This window comes from Candoia aspera, chromosome 1 (assembly GCF_035149785.1).
Source record: "Candoia aspera isolate rCanAsp1 chromosome 1, rCanAsp1.hap2, whole genome shotgun sequence".
NCBI lineage: Eukaryota > Metazoa > Chordata > Lepidosauria > Squamata > Boidae > Candoia > Candoia aspera.
The window spans coordinates 280,665,969-280,687,699 of record NC_086153.1 but is presented as its reverse complement, the minus strand read 5'-3'; the positions used below and the strand labels follow the sequence as shown (position 1 = coordinate 280,687,699).

The following is a 21,731-nucleotide window of genomic DNA, read 5'->3' as shown; positions in this document are numbered from 1 at the left end:
CCTGGGTGGTTCACAATAAGAACAATTTAAAATTCAATAAAATCATAAATAATAACAATCAATAAATATAAAATACAATGAAATCCAAGTAATGGCAGATCTAATTCAACCCATAAGGGGATAAGACCGGTCCCGGCAGGACTAGGGAACAAACCAGCCCCAAGAATTGCTCTTCCTCTCCCCATTCCAAGCATGGTGGCAAAACTAGGTCTTCAACTGTTTTCTGAAGTCCAGGAGGGAGGGGGCCTCACTTCTGTGTGGAGGATGTTCCAAAGGGCGGGAGCTGCTGCAGAGAAGGCCCACCTCCTGGACCCCGCCAGATGGAATTCTCTTACAGACAGGGTCCGTAGCATGCCCTCACTGCATGACCGGGTGGGGCGGGTATATATATATCTATATGTACTCTAATGATATTTTTCTTTTTAAAGTAAAATTGACAATTAGCATTTCAAAAAGAAAAGGTAGCACAACTAAGTTGATAGGGTATACAAGATAGGTTTTTATTTCTAACTGGGGAAAAATGGGATACCATATATTGAGATGACTTAAATGTAAAATAGGTATTTCTTACTCAAAATGGGTCAATTTCTTAGCTATTAAGCCAGCTCCTAGGCTGCTAAAAAGGTTTCTAAACTGATTTCAAAATATACAGTTATCCTAAACATTTTTTTTCCTTATATAGTGGTGCTTAAAAGTTTGTGAGCCCATTTGGATTTTCAGTTTCTGCATAAATATAACCTAAAACATGATCTGTTCTCCAAACAAGTCCGAAAACTAGATAAAGAGAACCTAATTAAACAAATGAGTCAAAAACATTATACCTGTTCATTTATTTATTGAAGAAGCACCACCGTAGAAGATTAAATACTGTTAAGTTCTTGTTCCAAAGTCATAAAATGCTGGTTTCCAAGCCAAACAAATTTATCCACTAATTACTGACACCTGTGATAATGGATTAGCATGTTCAATCATCAATTGTGCTTTTTCTACTCTCTTGTATTCTAGTACACATCTGAGAAAAATAATTAGGAAAGGAGACCAAGCCACTTATACAACAGAGGTAATAGAGAGATTTTGGAGAGTTGGATCAAGCAGTAGACAGTCTTTTAAATAGGCTGCTCATACCCAGTTTTTCCACTGGCATCATCTAAACCAAAGTTCCTGCTCACATTAACTTAAACTCTAGTTTTAGAAAATAATTTGCATCTCAACTAACTTGATGAAAAGGCCTTTTGCTTTTACAGCAGGTTTTTCAACCATTGTCTAGAGGAAATATTTTGAGATAGACTTTTCCCCCTTCATCTTTCTCTACCTGTCATACAAATGCTTTCAGTTATGACTAAAATATAAATATTTATATTTTATTTAAATGTTAATTTACCTGGCATAAATCACTTCAGTATTTGAACTCCAAGGGCAACCAAAGTGTTGGCTGTAGTAGTAATTCAGAACTACTATACTATTACTTGGAGGAAGAAGTCAATAACCTGTGCTATAGTAGTGATGCTACCCTGATAGCCGAAAATGCAAAGGATCTGCAAGCTCTAGTAATAAAGTTAAGCAAAGTGAAAAAATGGGACTAAAATTAAATATAAAGAAGACCAAACTACAGGAAGTCCTTGCTTAACAACCATTTGTTCAGTGACTGTTTGAAGTTACAGTGGCACTGAAGGATTGGTACTTGCACCCAATGAGTGCAATGCTGGAAGACCTGAAACACCAGGTTACAGATACATTGTCATGGAGAATAACTATAGTTGCTAGGAATCGAAAAAAAACTTGATGGCAATCAATCAATCCTATTATGTACAAAACAGTATTTGATATTCATAAAATAACAAAATCATTTGTTCTTCAGCTAAAAGGAATACAGTAATTTTGCTTTAGCCAGTGTAAAATGTAACTCAGAAGACTACATGTTAAAAGTAGGATAAACTCAGTTCTGGTTCTGATACAGATGTTCTTTATTAATTGGGGCCAAGGGAGCCTGTGCACATTAGTTCCACTTCCCACCACCATTAAAACGCAGGTGGTAGATAAATGGCTGCATGCTAGATGGCACTACTGTAGTGCTCCAATATTATTTTACTGTATTGATTTTTGTTGTTTTCCTATGGCTAATTGCATATATAGCTCATATTCACTGATAAATTCACTACTCAACTGCAGATTACTATAGAATGGTATATAATTGCAGAAATATTCTAAATTGATCTTAACAACAGTCCTCCACATGTTCTATTTCTTCAGATTTTTTTCATAGAGCTCGTAGGCAAATGATTCTGTATGTGCTCTGTCACTCAACAATCCAATGAAGTCTATTTCCAGCTGGAATGGACCATCTACTTTATCAGCAATGGTTAATCCCAATGTACTGATCTGTTAAAAAAAAAAAACACTTTGTATTATTTTCACAAAAATAGTTTTGTCTGAAGCGGTGCAGTTTTTATTTATCTTCAGTCTGATTAAGCCTAAATTGATACGTTTTTACAACTACTGTATGTTTTTATTCATAAAGGAGATGAGGCCTCAGCTACATAGTTCTTGATTAGCAATGTGCAAAACTCAATTCAGGAACAGAATTTCTGGAGAACTCAAAAATATTCCAAACCTCCTCCTCCTTCAATACACGGATTTATAACAGCCATTCTTGCCCCATCAAAGAATTTATGCACCCTCAAGGTTGAAAGCTCCTCTGAAACAATGTGCAGTAGAGTATAGGGAGCTGTGGTGGCCCAGGAATCAAAAGAATTCAGCAAGGCTGTCTTTTGTAAGCAGCAAGGCATTTCTACTCATTTGATATATCCCTGGATCCAAGCCTTAGAGTCTTTGTTCAATTCCCAGGTAACAAGACCCGATTTCATGAAAGCTCAAAGAAGGTATTTAAAATTTCTCCCTTTTTATACTACCTGCTAAAAGAAATCTCAGACAAACCTTTCAATAAAAATGGGTCAAATTTTAAACATGCATATTGCTTTAATTATTAAAAAAAATCTTAAAATATGTGGAAATGGATTTAAGATACATAACAGTTTAAAAGTAAGAGCAGAGTCTCTGAGAGAAAGCCTACCCAAATCTGGACTGCAATCTAATATACACCTGAGAACAAATCTGACTGCATTGAAGACTTACTACTACATAGATTATGCATTAACATTTTGCTGTTCTTCGTTTTTTACATGATTGGAAGAACTTTTTGTTTTTTTAGTCAAACTTGACTCCTGGTGATTACATAGGAAAATCCCTGTACTATGTAGGCAGTGTTTTTGGAAATTTGCTATTGCCTTCTTCCTAGGGTTGAGAGAGAATGTCTGGCCCAAGGTGACCCAGCTGGCTTTTGTACCTAAAGCAGGACTAGAACTCAGGTTTTCCACTCCTAGTTCAACACCTTAACCATTAAACCAAACTGACTCAAATGGATAGTGATATGATACATGCTTCTAAGCCCTGTTGCCTTTACACAATCACAACAAGGGCAACAAGGATGATCAGGGCACTAGAAACAAATTTCTGTAAAGAGACTGAAGGAGCTGAGTATGATTACTCTAAAAAAAGTGTGACTGCATGGGGATATAACAGCACTGTTCAATTCCTAAAAGAAGGTCAAGACTTGATTCCTCTTGTTCCAGAGTACAGGACATGAAATAATGGATTTAAGTTACAGGAAGGCAGATTCTGAATGAATGTTAAGAAAACACTTCCTAACAGTAAAAGCAGTTGACAGTGGAATCAAGTAGAGAGTTGTTGGGATTCCCTTCATTGTATGCATCCAAGCAGAGGCTAGATAGTCATCTCTCTGGGATGCTTTAATTTGAATTCCTGCATAGAATTGGACTTGACCTAAATGGCCCCTTCCAATCAGAATAAACAAATTGCTTTCAATCATTCTAAAACAGGAGTATACTTTATTCAGTCTTTTTAGGCTATGTTTTCAGTTCCCTACCCTAATTACTTGGATATTAAGATTCTCTGTTGATTAAAAAAAAAGGCTTAAGCTATAGCAGTGTTCCTTCACAAGAGGGTTACTTTTGCTGGACATCAATAGATTCATAAAGGACATTAATACTACTTGCTTATTCATACTTAGTGATTCATGTTCAATAGATATAATAAAGGATTTCAAGGAAGTTTCACCAAAAGTTTATCACAAGTAGTAAATAAATATATTTCTCGTTGAAAATGAAAGGTTGAATATTGTAAAGTGGAAACATCCCCAAAATTACTCCTACTAACAAACTACAGTATTGAAAAAAATAGCATGAAGCTTGGAGATACCTCATATCTGCTTTCTTGAGCAACTAAATGCTGGGATCTACAAAGTAAACCCCCTACAAATTTAAAATCATAGTTTACAATTCAGTTCATGCAAAGAATAAGACAGATCTTCTCAAGGCAGTGGTCAGTAATTGATTATCACTGGTATACAATTTAGTGAAGTCATTTTCACTTTCATGCAGAATTATCTGATGCCCGAACTGGTTGTGAATTGCTTACTAGGCAAAATTTAACCTGTGGATATTGACCTTTAAAACTCTAAGCAGCTTAGGGCCAGACTATCTAACGGACTGGGTCTCTCATTATGAACTTGTCACATTATTAAGAATAGGGGAGGCCCTCTTGAGTATATTTTCAATGTCGGAGTCAGTTTTCTTGCATGTGGAAAAGGGCCTTTTCTTGTGTTGCTATGCTGTGGAATATACCCTCTTGGAAGTATTTAGGAAATCTATAAAGCCACATTTCTTCCCCAAGTGGTTAACCTCCTGGAATTGATAGGGTGGGTATTATCATTCATATTTTTAATTCATTTTTAAAACTTGTTTTTATTTTAAAGTTTTGTTAGCTACCTTGACACCTACCAGAGCAAAAAGGCAGGATATAAATCAAATTTAATGAATACAATAATTTTGGATTTTGATCATAAAGCTTAGATTTGCATTTTCAAATAGCAGGTTTAAAAAACACTTACCCTATCTGGCCAGATTTCATATTGGCCATCCTGGATTCTCCCTTGGCTTGAAAAAAAGAACTTAGAAAATGGAACCTGTTGTTAAGATTTACAGTTTAGTTAAAAACAAATGTATTTAGGTATTTGCCAATATTTGTTCATCATTTTCATCTTGTTTGTAGAGCTTACAAACATTAATTTACATATTCAGATTAAAAGGCCAAATAACTTTATTTTTTTTATTGTTATTAATGAAATTATTACTTGCAAGGTAAGAAATGAGAAAATGAAACCTAACTAAATATAATTTACACCATTCATTATACCTCTCCAGACATTTTTATCCTTACAAATCATCTTGCTTTTACTTTGTACACAGATTCATCTTCATAGCTCTTTTTCAGGATTTCATCAGTTCTAAAAATCAGACTTTTTCTTTTCTTCCTCTCTTTCAACACATTTTTTCCTTCATACATTTTTTTTGTTTTTTGACCAAACCACCTCAACATACATCCTTTGTTATGAACACTCACATTTCTATTCAATATGCATTCATTTGACATCCTTTCGTTCTTGATTCTCTTGTTTTACTACACACATTTCTTAAGTAATCTACCTCTATAGCATTCAACCCATTTTTGTTTCTCCTGACATAACCAATTCTTACTTTCTTATATATAGCCATTTTCACTTCTTTTTGACTAATAAATTGTCTCAATTGACTAGAGTTGTGTAGACAATTGTATGCTAGAATAGTTTTCTTAAGAAAGCAAAACATTTTCAAGCCATAAGTATTAAAGCAACTGGAGTAGCAGAACTACCAGTGTCATGCGCTGCCAACCTCTGAATAATGCTCAGACACTGGTTCGGTGGAACAGGCTCTGGTTTATTCACAGCGCAGGTACAGCATCGGAAAAAAGCTGAGAGTGACAGGAGCGCGCCGGTGCGGGGTTTAAATACCCCGCGCCGGTCAGCGCCCCCTCACTCGCGGTCACGTCACCCCCCTTTGTCCAATACGTTGACTTGCCGGTGGGTGAGAGGTTGCGAGACCCCGCTGGCGTTCCGGGATCGCCCATCATCGGTTTCTCTATTCCTCCGGTGATTGCTGTCAGCTGGGCGATCTCCGTTGTATTAGCGTTAATGGCTTGGGTGTGCTCCGCGATCCGTTTAGCTATTGTTTCTTGACCTTCAGTCGTTGGCTACTTATCTTGAGCCCCTTCCCCTGTTTCCTTGCTATTGTCATGTGTGCCATTGCGCTGATGACTTCAGCTCAACGGCACTCATGACATACTGCCCCCTGTCCGAATAGTGCTCCCCCCCGGTTTTCTGGTTTTTTTTTTTTTTTCGTGGAGCTGTCAACCGGAACTTTTTTTTTTTAATTTCCCGCCGGAGTAGTTCTCGCCCCTCCCTTTGCTCCTCCCTCTACCACGTGCCTTCCCAGGGTGTGTCCTTAGTACGCATGCCCAGGTCACGCCCTGGCGTGCGCATGCTCCGGCCACACCCTGTTTGGCTCAGTTCGGCGAGGAGAGAGGCGTGGCTGGTCGGGTGCTTATCAGCTCCAGGTAGGGCCCTTCTTTTTTATTCAAAGTGCGTCGCCTTTGTTATTTGTGCTCCTGGGCGTTGCCCCCAGGTTGCCCTGTTGACTTGCTTGCCACTCCCCCGTGGGCCCGGGGCGGGGGGAGGGTGCTGGCGAACGCTTGTTACTGCCTCGTGGGCCCGGGGCGGGGGGAGTGAGTCCCGGGGGGGGGGAGGTCCACCCAAGTCGCGGGCTTGGGGGGGCCCTTTCCCTTGGGGCACGGTAGGCGGGGGGGCCCGCGGGGGAGGGGTTTTGCAGGGGACGGCTTGCTAACCTTGGTTTTGGCTTGTCGGGGTATGCCCGGTGAAAAGCCCGGGTCAGGTCAGGCGCGTTAACGTTGTGCGCCGCCACCCATTCCGGGTGGGGGAAGTGTTTCCACCTGACCAAATAGTGTAGAGTTCCTTGTTGCTTGCGGGAGTCGAGTATGTCCCTTACGTCAAAGTGATGTTGGCCGTCGATCATCACCGGTGAGGGCTGTGGCGTGCTTGGGTGCCATCGAGAGGTGGTTGCCGGTTTCAGGAGGCTGGTGTGAAACACCGGGTGGAGTCTCCGTAGGTTGTGTGGCAGGTCCAAGCGTATTGCCACCGGGTTCACTATTTGCGTGACTCGGAACGGCCCGATGTACTTAGGCCCCAGTTTTTTCGAGGGTTGGGGTGACTTTAGGAATTTGGTGGATAGGTAGACCATATCCCCCGCCTGGAACGTCGGTTGTTGGCGCCGGTGCTTGTCGGCCTGCTCTTTGTAGGCTGCCTGTGCATCCTTCAGCGCCGCCGTGATTATTGGCCATGATTCCGCGATCTTCCGTCCCCAGTCGCTAGCGTCCACCTGGGGTTCCGGGGGTTGAGGTAGCTCCGGTATGGGGACGAAGTCGCGCCCCGAGACTACCTCGAACGGAGTTTTCCCCGTGCTCGTGTGGACGGCGTTGTTGTATGCGACTTCGGCGAACGGGAGCAGTTCAGCCCAGTCGTCTTGGTGATAGTTGGTATATGAGCGTATGAATTGCTCTAGGGTGGCATTGAGGACCTCTGTGGCTCCGTCCGTCTGGGGGTGCCAGGCAGTGGATAGGGCCTGTTGGGTCCCCGTCAGCTTTAGGAAGGCCCGCCAGAATTTAGAGGTGAACTGTGTGCCCCTGTCGGTCACCACACGTGCGGGACATCCGTGTAGCCTGTACACGTGGATGAGGAAGAGTTTGGCTAGTTGTTGTGCGGACGGGACCGACGTGCAGGGGATGAAGTGGGCCTGTTTTGAGAAGTAATCCTTCACCACCCAGATGGCCGTTTTCTTCTGGCTGGGTGGGAGGTCCACTATAAAATCCATAGAGATTTCCTCCCATGGGCGGGAGGGTTCTGCCACCCGTTGTAATAGCCCCGCGGGTTTGCCTGGTGCCCGTTTGGCCCTAGCGCACGTTGGGCAGGACGCTACGTATGCTTTCACGTCTCGCCTGAGTGCGGGCCACCAGAATTGACGCCGTGTTAGGTGTAGGGTCTTGAGGAACCCAAAGTGTCCCGCTTGCTTGGCGTCGTGTGACCTATGCAAGATCGCTTGGCGTTGCGAGTCCGGGACATAGATTCTGCCTTCCCCCCATGCCAGGTCCTGTGCCATCGTTACCTTGTCGGGGTTTGCCAGGAACCAGGGGTCAGTTTTGAGGGCGGCGGCGATGTCCGTGCGTATTCCCCCTGGTAGTTGCGGTTGGCTTTGTCTGGTCGCCGGTTGTCCCGCCGTCGGTTGCGCCGTAGAGTCGAGTTGTCTCCGAGCGCCGCTTCGGGTGGTCACGGCCATCCCCAGTTGTGAGGCGGATAGGACCGTCCCAATGGTGTCTGGGGCGGGCTCTTCGTCTTGGGGCAGTCGGGAGAGGGCGTCGGCCAGGAAGTTCTTTTTGCCCGGCATGAACTTCAGCTGGAAATTAAAGCGGCTGAAGAATTGGGCCCATCGGACCTGTTTTGGGCTGAGGCGTCTGGGCGTTCGGAGGGCCTCGAGGTTCCGGTGGTCGGTCCAGACCTCGAATGGTTGGGTGGCTCCCTCGAGTAGGTGTCGCCATGTTTCTAGTGCCGATTTTACCGCGAAGGCTTCTTTCTCCCAGACGTGCCATCGCCTTTCTGTCTCGGAAAACTTCCTCGACAGGTAGGCGCATGGTTTCAGGAGTCCCGTGGGGTCCTTTTGGAGTAGGATGGCCCCCAGGGAGAAGTCTGAGGCGTCGGCTTGGACCACGAACGGCCGTTCTGGGTCCGGGTGCGCGAGGATTGGCTCCGTGGTGAACAGCGCTTTCAGCTTGTTGAATGCGGTCTGGCACGCGGGAGTCCAATTCAATACTGTGCCCGGGTTCTTGGCGCGTCGGGTGTCCCCCACCCCTTTGGTTTTGAGGAGGTCCGTTAGGGGGAGGGCTATCTCTGCGAACCCCCGGGCGAATGACCTGTAAAAATTCGCGAAGCCGAGGAAGCTCTGGAGTTGGCGTCTGTTGCGGGGGCGCTCCCAGTTTAGCACCGCCTCGACTTTTGCGGGGTACATTTCTATGCCGTCCCCGGAGATTCGGTACCCCAGGTAGTCTAGGCGCGCTTTATGAAATTCGCACTTTGTAGGTTTGGCATAGAGCTGCGCCCTTCTGAGCTTGTCGAGGACTTGCCTGACTAGGGTCACATGTTCCTCGTGCGTTTTAGTGTAGATAAGGACGTCGTCTATGTAGACAAGGACCCCTTTGAACAGGTGTTCATGCAGTACCTCATTGATGAGCTGCATAAACACCCCAGGGGCCCCCGCGAGTCCGAACGGCAGCACTTTGTACTGGAAGGCGCCTAGGGGGCAGTTGAACGCAGTCTTCCATTCGTCCCCCTCCCTGATTCGGATGCGATAGTACGCCTCGCGAAGGTCCAATTTGGAAAAGACTTTGCCCGTGGACAGGTGGGCGAGCATGTCCTTCACCAGGGGTAAGGGGTATTTGTTGGACAGGGAAGCCGCGTTTAGGCCCCGGTAGTCAGTGCAGAGCCGTAGGGTGCCGTCTTTCTTCTCCCGGAATAAGACGGGGGCTCTGACCGGTGAGCATGCTGGCTCTATGAATCCCCTGTCTAGGTTTTTATCGATGAACTCCCGGAGGGTTGCCATCTCCTTCGGGGTCATCGAGTAGATCTTCGGTCTAGGTAAGGGGACGTCGGGCAGCAGGTCGATCCGGCAATCCGTCTTGCGGTGGGGGGGTAGTTGGTCAGCTTCCGCCTCTCCGAAGACCTCGGAGAAGTCGGCGTATTGTTCCGGTAGGTCTGCTATGGTAGCGGCGTTGTCCTGTGTAGTCGCCTCCGCTCGTCCCACAGTGGGTTGGTTCTGCCCGCTGGAACTGGTGCCCGATACTCGCCGTCACCAAATGTGAAGGTGCGGGTCTCCCAGTTGATGCGCGGGTTGTTTGTCGCGAGCCATGGCATTCCCAGGACTGCAATGGGCCGTCCGATGTGAGTGACGACGAACGATGTGCGTTCGGTGTGAGTGCCCATTTGCAGGGTGAATGGCTCGGTTTGCATCGTAGCTGGTTTCCCTCCCGCTGTAGAGCCGTCCAGCTGGTGGAATGCCAGCGGCGTGGGGAGGGGGAAGCAGCGGAGGTCGAGTTTGGCGACTAAGTCGGGGTGGATGAGGTTTTTTGAGCACCCCGAGTCCACTAGTGCCGCGGCCGTGGTGGCTCCGTTGCCGGCAGAGAGTTTAATTGCCGCCATTATTACGGAGCTTTCGCCGTTCCGTCGAGGTGGTCCGCGCTGCTGTCCCACCGCCTGCCTCGCAACGCGTTTCAGGGCAGGCGGGGAGCTTTTCCCGCCGGCTGGTCTGGGTCTACGTTGTCCTCTTCCACCCAGTAGGCGTCCCAGCCTTCCTCTGGTGTCGCTGTGGCTACGGTCATTCGGCGGTGAGGGGGCGGCACCGGGTTAGGTGGTTTGGGGCTGATTTTCGGGGTGGGTTTAGGCGCACTGGTCGGCAGTCGGTTGGCGAAGCAATCCGCCGTCTTGTGCCCTAGTTTGCCACACCTCCCGCAGGGCTCCCGATTGAATTTCTTCTTTGGGTATGTGGGGCCGGCCGTCCCCACGTGTGGTGCGGGTACCTTTTTGCAGGTATAGTTCGTGTCTTCCATGGTTGTCATGAGGAAGGTGCGGTGCGCGTGTTCGGCTTTCCCCGCGAGGTGGATCCACCCGTGTAGCGTTTCTGGGTTGTCGCGGTAGAGGGCCCATTGGAGTACGTCGCGGTTGAGCCCCCTTTTGAACATTTCCAGCAGGGTGGTCTCGGACCAGTCGCTGACCTTCCCCGCGAGGGCTTTGAACTCAAGGGCGTAGTCTGGGACCGTGCGTGTGCCCTGTTTAAGTCTTTGGAGTGCGCTTTTCGCCCTCACTTTGGCTAGTGGGTCTTCGAAGTAGTTTTTCATCTCATTGATGAAGGCGGGGAAGTTGGCGAGGGCGGGGGAGCTGGACTCGTACAGTTGGACGTACCAGTCCGCCGCCCTGTCTTGTAATTTGATCGCCACGGCGGCGATTTTGTCCGCTTCGGAGTCGTAGGAGTGTCCGTGCCTCCCCATGAACTCCCTGGCGTTCGTTATAAAGAACGACAGTTTCGTGGGGTTCCCATCAAAGAAGATGGGGAAGTCCTTTGGGGCCCGGGCGTTTTGCGCGGCCCTTCCTCTCGCTTCCCGGCCTGTGGTGTCGTCCGCCTGGGCCGTCTGCTGACCTTCATTTGGCCCGTGGGGGTTCGGTGCTTCGCTCGGGGTGTGGGCCTGTGCGGGGACGTCGTTGGGCGGCGCGGGGGGCATGACCGACTGAAGCATGGTCCGGAGTTCCTCCAGTTGGGCCCGCATGGCCGCGGGTTCCGCTCGTGCTTCCTCGTCCACGGTCCACGCCTCCGCTGGGGCCGGTTCCGTCGGTGTGTCGGCGGGGGTGGGTTGCCGGCGGGGTTCAATCTCCCTCTGCCGTTGGTCCGCTTCCTCCGCCGTCTGCTGGGTGTCTCCATCGTCCTCCGTGCTGACCGCCGTTGGGCTGTCGCTCCACGCCCGTTGTTGGGGTGCGATGTGGGGCGCGGGGTCCTCCGCTGGTTTCGGAAGGTATGTTGCTCCCTCCCGCGGTCGGGTTGCCTCCGTCGCCATCTCCCCTTGGGGTTGGAGCTGAGGCTCGGGTCGGGTCGGGTGGGCGTCCATGGCTCCGGGAGTCCGCGGTGCCTCTGGCCTCGGTCGGTCCTCCTCTGTTTCTCGCCGTGCGGCTCGCCCTCCTTGTCCGCGTCGCTCCGGCTTCATCTTTCTGGTCTTCTCGCCGTCTATTCCTCCCACGGCTCGTTGTCGTCCGGTGGGGCTCGGCGAGGCTGAGTTTATGACTCTCAGCTTTATGTCATGCGCTGCCTACCTCTGAATAATGCTCAGACACTGGTTCGGTGGAACAGGCTCTGGTTTATTCACAGCGCAGGTACAGCATCGGAAAAAAGCTGAGAGTGACAGGAGCGCGGCGGTGCGGGGTTTAAATACCCCGCGCCGGTCAGCGCCCCCTCACTCGCGGTCACGTCACCCCCCTTTGTCCAATACGTTGCCCTGCCGGTGGGTGAGGGGTTGTGAGGCCCCGCTGGCGTTCCGGGATCGCCCATCATCGGGTTTTCTATTTATCCGGTGATTGCTGTCAGCTGGGCGATCCCCGTTGTATTGGCGCTGATGGCTCGGGTGTGCTCCGTGATCCGTTTAGTTATTGTTTGTTGGCCGTTAGTCGTTGTGAGTTGATGGCTACTTATCTTGAGCCCCTTCCCCTGTTTCCTTGCTATTGTCATGTGTGCCATTGCGCTGATGACTTCAGCTCAACGGCACTCATGACAACCAGCTACTTGCCTAGAAGGAACAGTTACCTACCATGGGTGGGTGGCAATTTGCCATTCTCAAACTCTTTAAAAAATCCAAACTAGGGAAAAAAATCACATTAGAAAATAATCTTTTTTTTTAATGTTTCAAAAACTAACTTCTGAGCAAACTGTTCCTGTATAAAACATATTGATTTCACTTAAGCAGTTTCAATTTATTTTAGCAGTTTTTCTTAGTGTTTTCTCAGAATGTAAGTGGCAAACCAAAGATTCTCAGTTTGCCTATTTTTCAAATATCAGAATCACATACTTTCTATAATGGTATCAAAAAACTCATCGTTACCTGGATTTCCTCCCAATATGGCCCCCCTCGGGGGAATATGAAGTAGTTGTAAACATCCTTCATCCGAGTAGAGTTGTATTTGTTTGGACTGATGTTTATCATCCATGGTCTACCATCACCACGGACACGCAGGTATAGACTATTAAAATTTGACCAATCATATAATTTCGTACGATGAAAAGCAATCTACCAAAATATATAATATTATTCTTATTATTTCACCAATTATTACATTTGGCAAATTCCTCCCCCACCCCACTTAATATGAGGCTTTATTAACAGTATTCTGTTTGCTACTGAGATGCTTTTCTTGTTTTATTAATCTGCTCTATCCTTTTCACATAATTGTCATGACAAGTGGACTATCTCATAAATATTAATATTCTTTATCTCATCAGAACTTTAGGACCTAATCAGCAACTGAACACAACCAAAAAAACACCGCGCTGAAACAATTTGTATCTGCCCCACTCTGGTTGAAAAAAGTGTTTTCAATTATTCCTGGACAGGATACCGGAAACTATCCAAGTTTCTGGGCTAGTAAAATAGTGGTTGCAATGCCAGTTTCCACCCACACTTAGACTAATGTGCCTGTGCTTGAAGGTGACACTTGAGGGTAACAAAAGGTAATATTAGTGCAGCAGACAAGAACATTCTAGAGACATTTGTTCCCGAAACAATATCTAGATCAACATGTTTGACATGTTACACTGTATCACTGCTTCACAACAGATGGTAACTGACAGTCTAATTTTACAAGCCTCATCAATTTGCTTATTAACCACTATCAATGAAGAAGCAACACTGCCATACATCAGAAACATCTCAGAAACAACCAACAAACTATTACAACCACACGGCATCACTGTAGCGCATAAACCAACTAAAAAGCTTCAAAACATCTTAAGTAACCCAAAAGGCCCAGTAGCCCAAGAAGAAAAAACAGGAGCCATCTATAACATACAGTGTAAGGACTGTAACAGCCACTATGTAGGACAGACGGGCAGAAGACTAGCAGAGAGCCCATCCATGAACTCCAACTAGCAGTCAGAGGACACAATGAAACTCCTTAATCTCACACACATGGACAGACAACCATACTTTCAACTGAGAAACTCTGAGCATCCTAGACCAAGCTAAATCCAAAAATGCTAGGGAATTCCTGGAAGCTTGTCATTCAGATAAATCAGCTATCAGTAGACACATAGAAATAAACCACATTTACACACCATTCAAAAAATACAATGAAAAAGCTAAGAAGGAAACAAAAAGACCAGAACACATCCTCTCCAGCAGCCAACATCCAGATAAGGAGGGATTAGCATCAGATAAACAAGCAGGAAACAATTCCCTAATCAAGGCACTACCAAGAAGAAAACCACAGCCCCACCAACACTGGCAGGGCAAGCTACCATATATAAACAGGGAGCAAACCCCATACTCACTAGCACTGATGATGTTACCTAATCAGGTAATGAAAGGTCTGCAAGCAAATAACCAAGCTCAGAAAGCACCACGGACTCCACAATCAGATTATGATTTCACCATTATGAGAGTCTTAGACTGATACAATATAGACCTAATAAAAAGTCTGTACAGCATTTATAACTGGTGAAATTTTATTTCAAGCATTATTTTACAGAGATATGTCACTCTCTTAGCATACATAAGGATACTTAATCAGGGAATGTGGCACATTTTCTCCAGCTAACCCAGTGGTTCTTAACATGGTTCTTGTTCTTAAAGAAGGGAGTAATTTGGGCATATCGTGGGGATAATAGAGCAATTTGTAATTGCTCCTTTGTGAGTCAAGGATCCAGTTTACAATAAACAACAAAGTCCGGATTTTTTGGGTGGGTGGGTAATGATATCATTCAAGGCCAGGAAAAGGGGTGATTGGGTCAGACAGTTTAAGAACCACTGAGCTAAGCAAACCAAGCATGTAATCATTTATGGTATGGTTAAGTTATTCCTGGTCCTTAATACCAGAAACTATAGATGTTTACTTTAATTCCAAGGAAGTGATTAAAACCCTGTTGTGTATAAGCATACTTTTATTTATCCTGCAGGACTTACCCATCCCCTCTTCTCCCCTGCAATCCCTGTAATGCCCCAAATCTCATTTTAATAATTTCTCAGCCCTGCAGGCCAGAGGTACATGTAGTTGATCTGAAACACATTATCTCTTGACTACTATGCTGTTAAAAGCCACTCCAACAGGGGTAAGAGCTAATTGTGGAGGGATACAGCCCCGTTTATTTAAGAATGCAGCAGTACTATTGTTCTCCACTTTGAGAAACAGTTTTAACACGGGAATATTTTTTGGAAGCGATTTCACTCTTGGCTTAAATCATAAACCACCCTTTTAAATATGAATATGATTGTACTCACCAGTTCTGGTTTTGATACCATGGCACAATATCCACTATATTTTGTCACTCCATCACGAGGTACAGTAGTATTGAGGTTCCCATACAGGATAGCAGACTGTTTATTCTTATCTAGTTTTAGATGGATTTCACTTTTCCCTCCAATCTCTGCATCAGAACTGAGCACCCATTTATTTAAATCTTGTTCACTACGAAATTCCCATATCACTTTTGTCTGATTCATCATATAATCTTCTAGTTGATTTTGGTTCACCTCTTTAAAAAAATCAACCACTTCTTTCTTTAAGAGTCCACACTGTGTTTTGATTTCTTCCACTCCTTTTTTAAAAGTGACGTCAATTTTCTTCCATGGTGAAGTTTTGTCAATAGATGTTCCTGGTCTCTGATAGCTACTATACCACTTTGGATAGTAACTTTCTGCAAAAGTCCTACACAGGCTATTTTGCCAGTGGGGTTTGTTTAGCAAAAAGAGAGAATCCAGCATCTTGAGAAATGAAGCCATAAATGAATATTGATGAGCAGCTTCCCTTATCCAAACCAAAGTACTGGTGTCTATTTCTGATTAATGCTGTTTACTTCTACCTGTTATAATACAAAAATATTTTTACGACAAAGGTTTTAGCTTAATTTCCTTTCTCAAATATACCTAGATGTATATACTTTGTTAAATGTATTATCATAAATAACACTATCAGTAATATAAGAGCTGCATAAACAAAACAGATACCATACGACATACACAATATTCTTAAAACAAAAAATAAATAGCAATAAACCAAGCCTGTTCAGTTGTGATACCTTTACTGCTATGGAAATAAAAGAAAATAAATATGTAATGAGAAGATGATACCCTGTTTGTTTTTTAAGAGAACTGCACACATAAACATAAACTCAGCAATGTGAACACAGTCTGGAGAATACCAATTATGTAAACCTATTCTAACTATTCTTTTGGCCATGATATGGGGCCAGGTTACTTTGTTGGATAGCCTTCCCCCAAAATTGGAGGGAGGGAATACAGTTGTTTCAGTTCTCTCAAAGCTCTTGGTGCCTTTCAACAGCAGAAACCATAATAATCTTTTGTGATGGATTGGTAGGGTGGGATGTTGGGCATTCTTTTTTAGAGTAATCTCAGTCTTTCCTGCCAAACTGTTCAGAAGGTGGTGCTGGGAAGTCAGACCATTGCTCAATGGCATTTTGCAGGGCTACATCTTGATGCCTATACTTTTCAAATCACTGGGAAAGCTCATCCAGAGCTTTGGAATAAGATGCCATCAATATGCAGACAACACCTGGATCTCCTATTCCGTACCATCCAGTTCCAAAGTAGCAGTTGCTTCCCTTGACCACTGCCTAAATTTGGCTGTGTGCTGAATGAAGGTGAAAAAGGTAAAAGCAATTGAGGAAAGATGGATTTTCTGTGAGTCAGTAGGAATCTGTTCTAGATGGAACTGTACTTCCCCTTTAGTCTGAAATGCTCCTTGATCCCTAGCTGTCTATGCATTCCCTAAAGTTAACACTAACAGGGAGTACAAATTACGTCTAATGTGCCAGCTTCAGCCAAGGCTTGGTTATATCCCACTTTCATTGTTTCAATGTATTCTACATGGGACTATTCTTGAGGGTTGTCCAGAAACTTAAATTGGGGAAAAATGTAGCAGCCAGTCCACTAACAGGTACACAGTAAAAGAAGCCTAAATGACTTGACTCCTGACTACCCAGGGAGTTGCTTATCTTGATATGAACCTGTCTATACATTAAAATCAACATGAGAGGTTTCCTTAAAGATATACTCAACTTTAAAAATATTTTAAAGCTTTTTGATATATTTTAGCCCTTAGTTTATACATGTAAAGTACAGTTTACAATCCAAAGACCTAATGTGAATTGCTGGAGAGGATTAGGATGTTGCATAGATGCCTCTCCACCAACAGAAGACAGTTCAGGTGGAGGAAATGGATATAGTGACCTCTATTACGTCTGAGCTGATATAAAGCTGTCACTGGCCTGCAATTCTGATGGATGTACCAGGAAAGACAAGGTCCCAAGTCATTCTGTTCCCTAAGATGTGCCTGATCTACACCCATCATTTATAGCAGCTCATGTAACTAATTTCCCTTTTATCTCTCCTCCATTGTTGTTAATTAGCATGTAATATGACAAGAGGCTTTGTCTTGCCAAAAGAGATAGGTTAAGCATGAACCTTTGTTTTGCCATATTATAAATTTTAAGCAGCATAAAGGACCCCATCATTTCAACCTACTTTCTCTTACTCCTTCATAACTTTTTAGATTTTGCAGTTAAATTATTATGTGGCCTTGAAGTAGACCACCAGTAGCTAATCACAAAGAACAAGCTGATATAAGCTCACTACAAACAACATATTTAGGCAGGCAGAGTAATTAGGAAAAGAGGGCAAGGTGATCTCATATATGAAGAAGTGGGATACAGAACCAATTAGAGGGTTAATGCAAAGTATGAGGAAATGTAATTTTTTTAATAGGGGAGATGCAAAAAAAGAAAAAAAGAGGATGAGGAGGAAGAAGTGGTGATGATGATGATTATGGACTTTACTTCCTATCCTATTAGCTCCTATTTTCCTTGGCACCTCTCCTCTACCTGACCCTATATCTGAGACACTGATGAAATTCTAAGCAACTTTATAATGGATGGTGAGAATTTAACTTCAGTCTACAGCCTGAATACATTGTGAAAATCTTGAGACTTCTTCCCACCATCTTGCTTCCCTCTTTCTCGTCCTCCTTCCCTTAGATTTGAATGCAGAACTTTGTAATCACTTGCTAAACTTTAGATGCTTAAGTTAGTAATACTCATCAAACTCTAGATCTTGATTTTTAATCACTTATCACGCTAGGTAAACAAACAACAAAAGATTGAAACCTAATCAGATTCTTAAACCTCATGCACAGAGCTTACTCAAAATCTGTGACCAAGCCTGATGTATGGAGTACATGATTCAGGAAATCTTGGCAGAGATCATCTGGGAGGGTAGAACTGATTTATGGGTCAAGCTTCTAAATGTGGTAAATCTGAGGGGCATTTCCAAAGTGAATGGCTGACTGACAAATCTACTATAAATATAGGATACCTGGAACAGGACTCCTAGAGGGCAGACACTGTAGACTTCAAGGACTTCAAGCCATCAAAAATATCATCACTAATGACAATACAGCATGCCTTGCAGCAGACTTTGTAACTCACTCATACAGTAAATACTTCACCTTTGGCAATAACATATACCTGCAAATCAGTGGCACAGCCATGGGCACATGCATAGCCCCACAATATGCCAATATTTTCATGGCTAACCAAGAACAGTGCTTTCTGAACTCTTACCCCTGAAATCCTTCATTTCAGATTCATTGATAACATTTTCATAATCTGGACCCATGGAAAATAATGTCTCATCAAATCCCATCATGATCCCAAACACTTTTACCCCATCAACAACCTAAGCCTCAGCCAGTCAACAGAACAAGTCTACTTCCTTGTTATCACAGTAAAACTACACAATGGACACAAGAACACCATGTTAGGAAACCTGATGGAATTAAACTAGGCATTCAGGAGACTGAACTAATCACCCAATGAGTTCAACAGAGAAATCCATAGCACCAGATCAATTCTTCAGGTGGCTCTATTAAAAACAGATCACACAAACAGAAGAACAGAACTCTACTAATTGTCACCTACAGCTCAAGCCATTCAAATTCATTATTAATAAGCTACAACCCATACTTGGCAATGACACTACACTTTCTCAGGCACTGAGTGGCAGGCCCATACTGACATACAGACAACCCATACAGACAACCATCCAACTTGAAGCAGATTCTCACAAGAAACAAGGAACACAGTAATGATGCTAACATGGGAATCAGATCCTGCAACAAATCCAGATGTCTATTTTGCCTCCACATTTATACCAACAGCACCAATACAAGCTCCGACAACTGCACATACAATATTGGACAACTTCACTTTCTCTTCCTCCAATGTCATGTATGCCACATTGAATTCTATTCAGGATAAACAAGCCAAACTTTGTACAAAAGAATTTATAGACACAAGTATGACATCAGGGCTCAAAACAAGGTTAAAGTAATATCAAAGCATTGCAACCTTCCAGGACACTCCATTACAGACCTTAAATTAGCAATCTTGGAAAAAAGAAACTGCCAGGAGAATTTAATGAGAGACTGATAAACTCACATACAGCATATCAAAAAGTTTCAGGCTATCTGTGAAGGTCTCAACAAATGGATTTCTAATATATTAGAACTGGTAATTGATAAGGTACTTGAAATGTGTCTTACATATAACTTGCAACCCCAAGCCCTTGCTGGGCACAATCAGATGGACTGTAAATACCTGGATATACTGGATTAAACAGGTTTGTAAAAAAAAGCCACCAACATTACCTTCTGCCCAAGCCAGGGTGAGCTGGAAGGGATTAGGATGAGGCAATAGATTTGTTGCTCCTCATTCATTCTAATCGATTACTGTTAATTGTTCAAGCAGCCAGAATTAGTTCAGCTCTCCTAAATCTGAAATTGTTGGATTATAACTCAGAATTCTCAAGACAGCTTTTGTCAAGTTTCTGTTTGCTAGGTGAAGGCTTTCCTGAGTCAAGCTCAGTTTTGGTGACAATGCCTTCTTCCATACGTTTGATTTTGCAGCCTACCCTGCAACCCTGGGATTTTCTGGTGGTCCCCTATCCAACTATTAACCAGATCCAGTTCTGCCTGGCTTTCTGGGACATCAGCTAAGATTGGCTAGGTGTTTCAACTTGCTGTGGGTTTGGTTTATTAATCTTCATCTATTCCAGAATTAGGGCCTCTGATTCAAAATAGTTTCCATGGATGAATCTCCTGCCTGGCTTGAACTATTTTTTTTCAATATTTATTCACTCTTAAGGAACACTCTATCATTAAATAGGAAAGACCAGATAGCTGCAAACCAGTAAACCAGCAAGCAATTATCCATTAGGCAAAGAGAGCATGATGCATGAATCTTGATGCTAAGACGTTCAGTAATATCCATTTCATTCTTGTCTTTTTACTTCTTCTGGTAGCATAATATCTCAGGAATGGGAGGGGGGATTTATTCAGAAGACTTGATTACAAATAATTAAAGTTTTGTTTTACAGTAACTTTCTACAAACAATTAGTATACAATATAAGTCTGTTTAAAGATACATTTATTTATTGGGTAAATTTATATAGCTGTCCATCTCACATACATGACCCTGAACTGTGTACAAAGTTACAAACACAAAAACAATACAACAAAATAACTAAAAACATAACAAAAATAATTAAAAACCATTTTTAAAACCCCAAAATCTATGGGACAGTGCACTCATAATAAAGGCAGGATATACATAAACAAACGAACAAACAAATTTCTCTAGCAATACAGTCACTTTGTAGGCTCCACACCCAGGTTACCAGATCCCCAGCCCAGATGACAAAACCATGTCTTCAGGCCCTTTTGGAACGCCAACTAGGTCAGAGCCAATCTGACCTCTGGGGAAATGATGGGTGCTGCAGCAGAAAAGGCTCTCCTCCTGGGTTCCGTCAGATGGCATTCCTTCGTGGACGGGACTCGCAACATGCTTTTTCTGCCAGACCTGGTAGGGACAGGTAGATGTGATTGGGGAGAGGTGGTCCCTCAACTAAATACACTAAGGAAACTCCATGTTTATTTATAGAACTATTACCTACTTTTCCACAAAAGCCACCTATATTTTTCTTTATTTTTCACATGCACGCTGATTATCTCTTTCCGTCTTTCTCCGTCGTCTTGGCTTTCTGCTCCCTTCCTTATAAAGAAGTGGTAAGTTAACCCCTGACTTGCAATCTATATAGTTTCACTTAATTGCCGTTCACGATATAGTAGGTTACTGTCTTTCCCAGACAACGTGTACCCATTCTACCCATGCTGGCTGGAGATGATGGGTACTGTAGTCCCACGGGGAATACTTGCATTAGATTCTGCAACTATGTTCCCCTGTGTTACCCTTCACTCACCTTGCATTCCCCGCCGTCTTCAGGCCGGACCTTTCCTCCAGTGAGTCCAATGCTGAAAGTCGTCCGGACTCCTCAAAGAGTGAGTCCACCAAGTGCCCCTCGTCAAGGAAACGACAGCCTATTACGAAGGTTCCGTTCCGTTTACCTCCCGGAAGTCAGGGCTGCAGAACAAAAGCATTTTCTCTTCCAACCAGAAAGTCTTTGGGTTTTAATGCTTTTTCAAAGGTGGAGCAAGAGTGGCGTTTCATTTACTGATGTTTTCGTCTGGTCGAAGAGCTCTACAAAGCTGTCTTAAGTCACGTAAATGGCAACAGGACACAAGGGGCTTTCAAAAGTCCCAGCAGGCCCTCTCCTTCAACAATGGGCCTGCCCAAATAATGCTTTTACACTGCCTGTAATGGGTCTTAAGCTCTCACTGGTCACAAAAAAAGAGCTACATGCACCTCTCCAAGGGGACCACCCCATAGCGACCCTCTCCTCCCGAAACGGCCCCACTGGGACTAGAGACTGGTCCCAACTGACGCGGGAACGCACCTTAACCCAACTCCGCCCCCAACTAAGTTCCTAACGGTCAGTAGCGCTTTCTACGTCGTCCACGCCTACATACGGCGCCCGCGGTTTTGCCCCGCCCTGG

The 21,731-nt window shown here is 44.3% G+C and overlaps 1 protein-coding gene across 1 annotated transcript; it reads right to left on the bottom strand.

Moving 5' to 3' along the window:
- Positions 1–1,946: 1,946 nt before the first annotated feature.
- On the bottom strand, positions 1,947–21,545 carry NDUFAF1 (NADH:ubiquinone oxidoreductase complex assembly factor 1). Its single transcript, XM_063289920.1, has 5 exons — positions 21,098–21,545; positions 15,046–15,626; positions 12,655–12,840; positions 4,967–5,041; positions 1,947–2,379 (listed from the first exon to the last, which is right to left on the bottom strand). The coding sequence occupies exons 2-5, from the start codon at positions 15,544–15,546 to the stop codon at positions 2,239–2,241; spliced, it is 903 nt and encodes a 300-aa protein (XP_063145990.1). The 5' UTR covers positions 15,547–15,626; positions 21,098–21,545; the 3' UTR covers positions 1,947–2,238.
- Between the last annotated feature and the right edge of the window lie 186 nt (positions 21,546–21,731).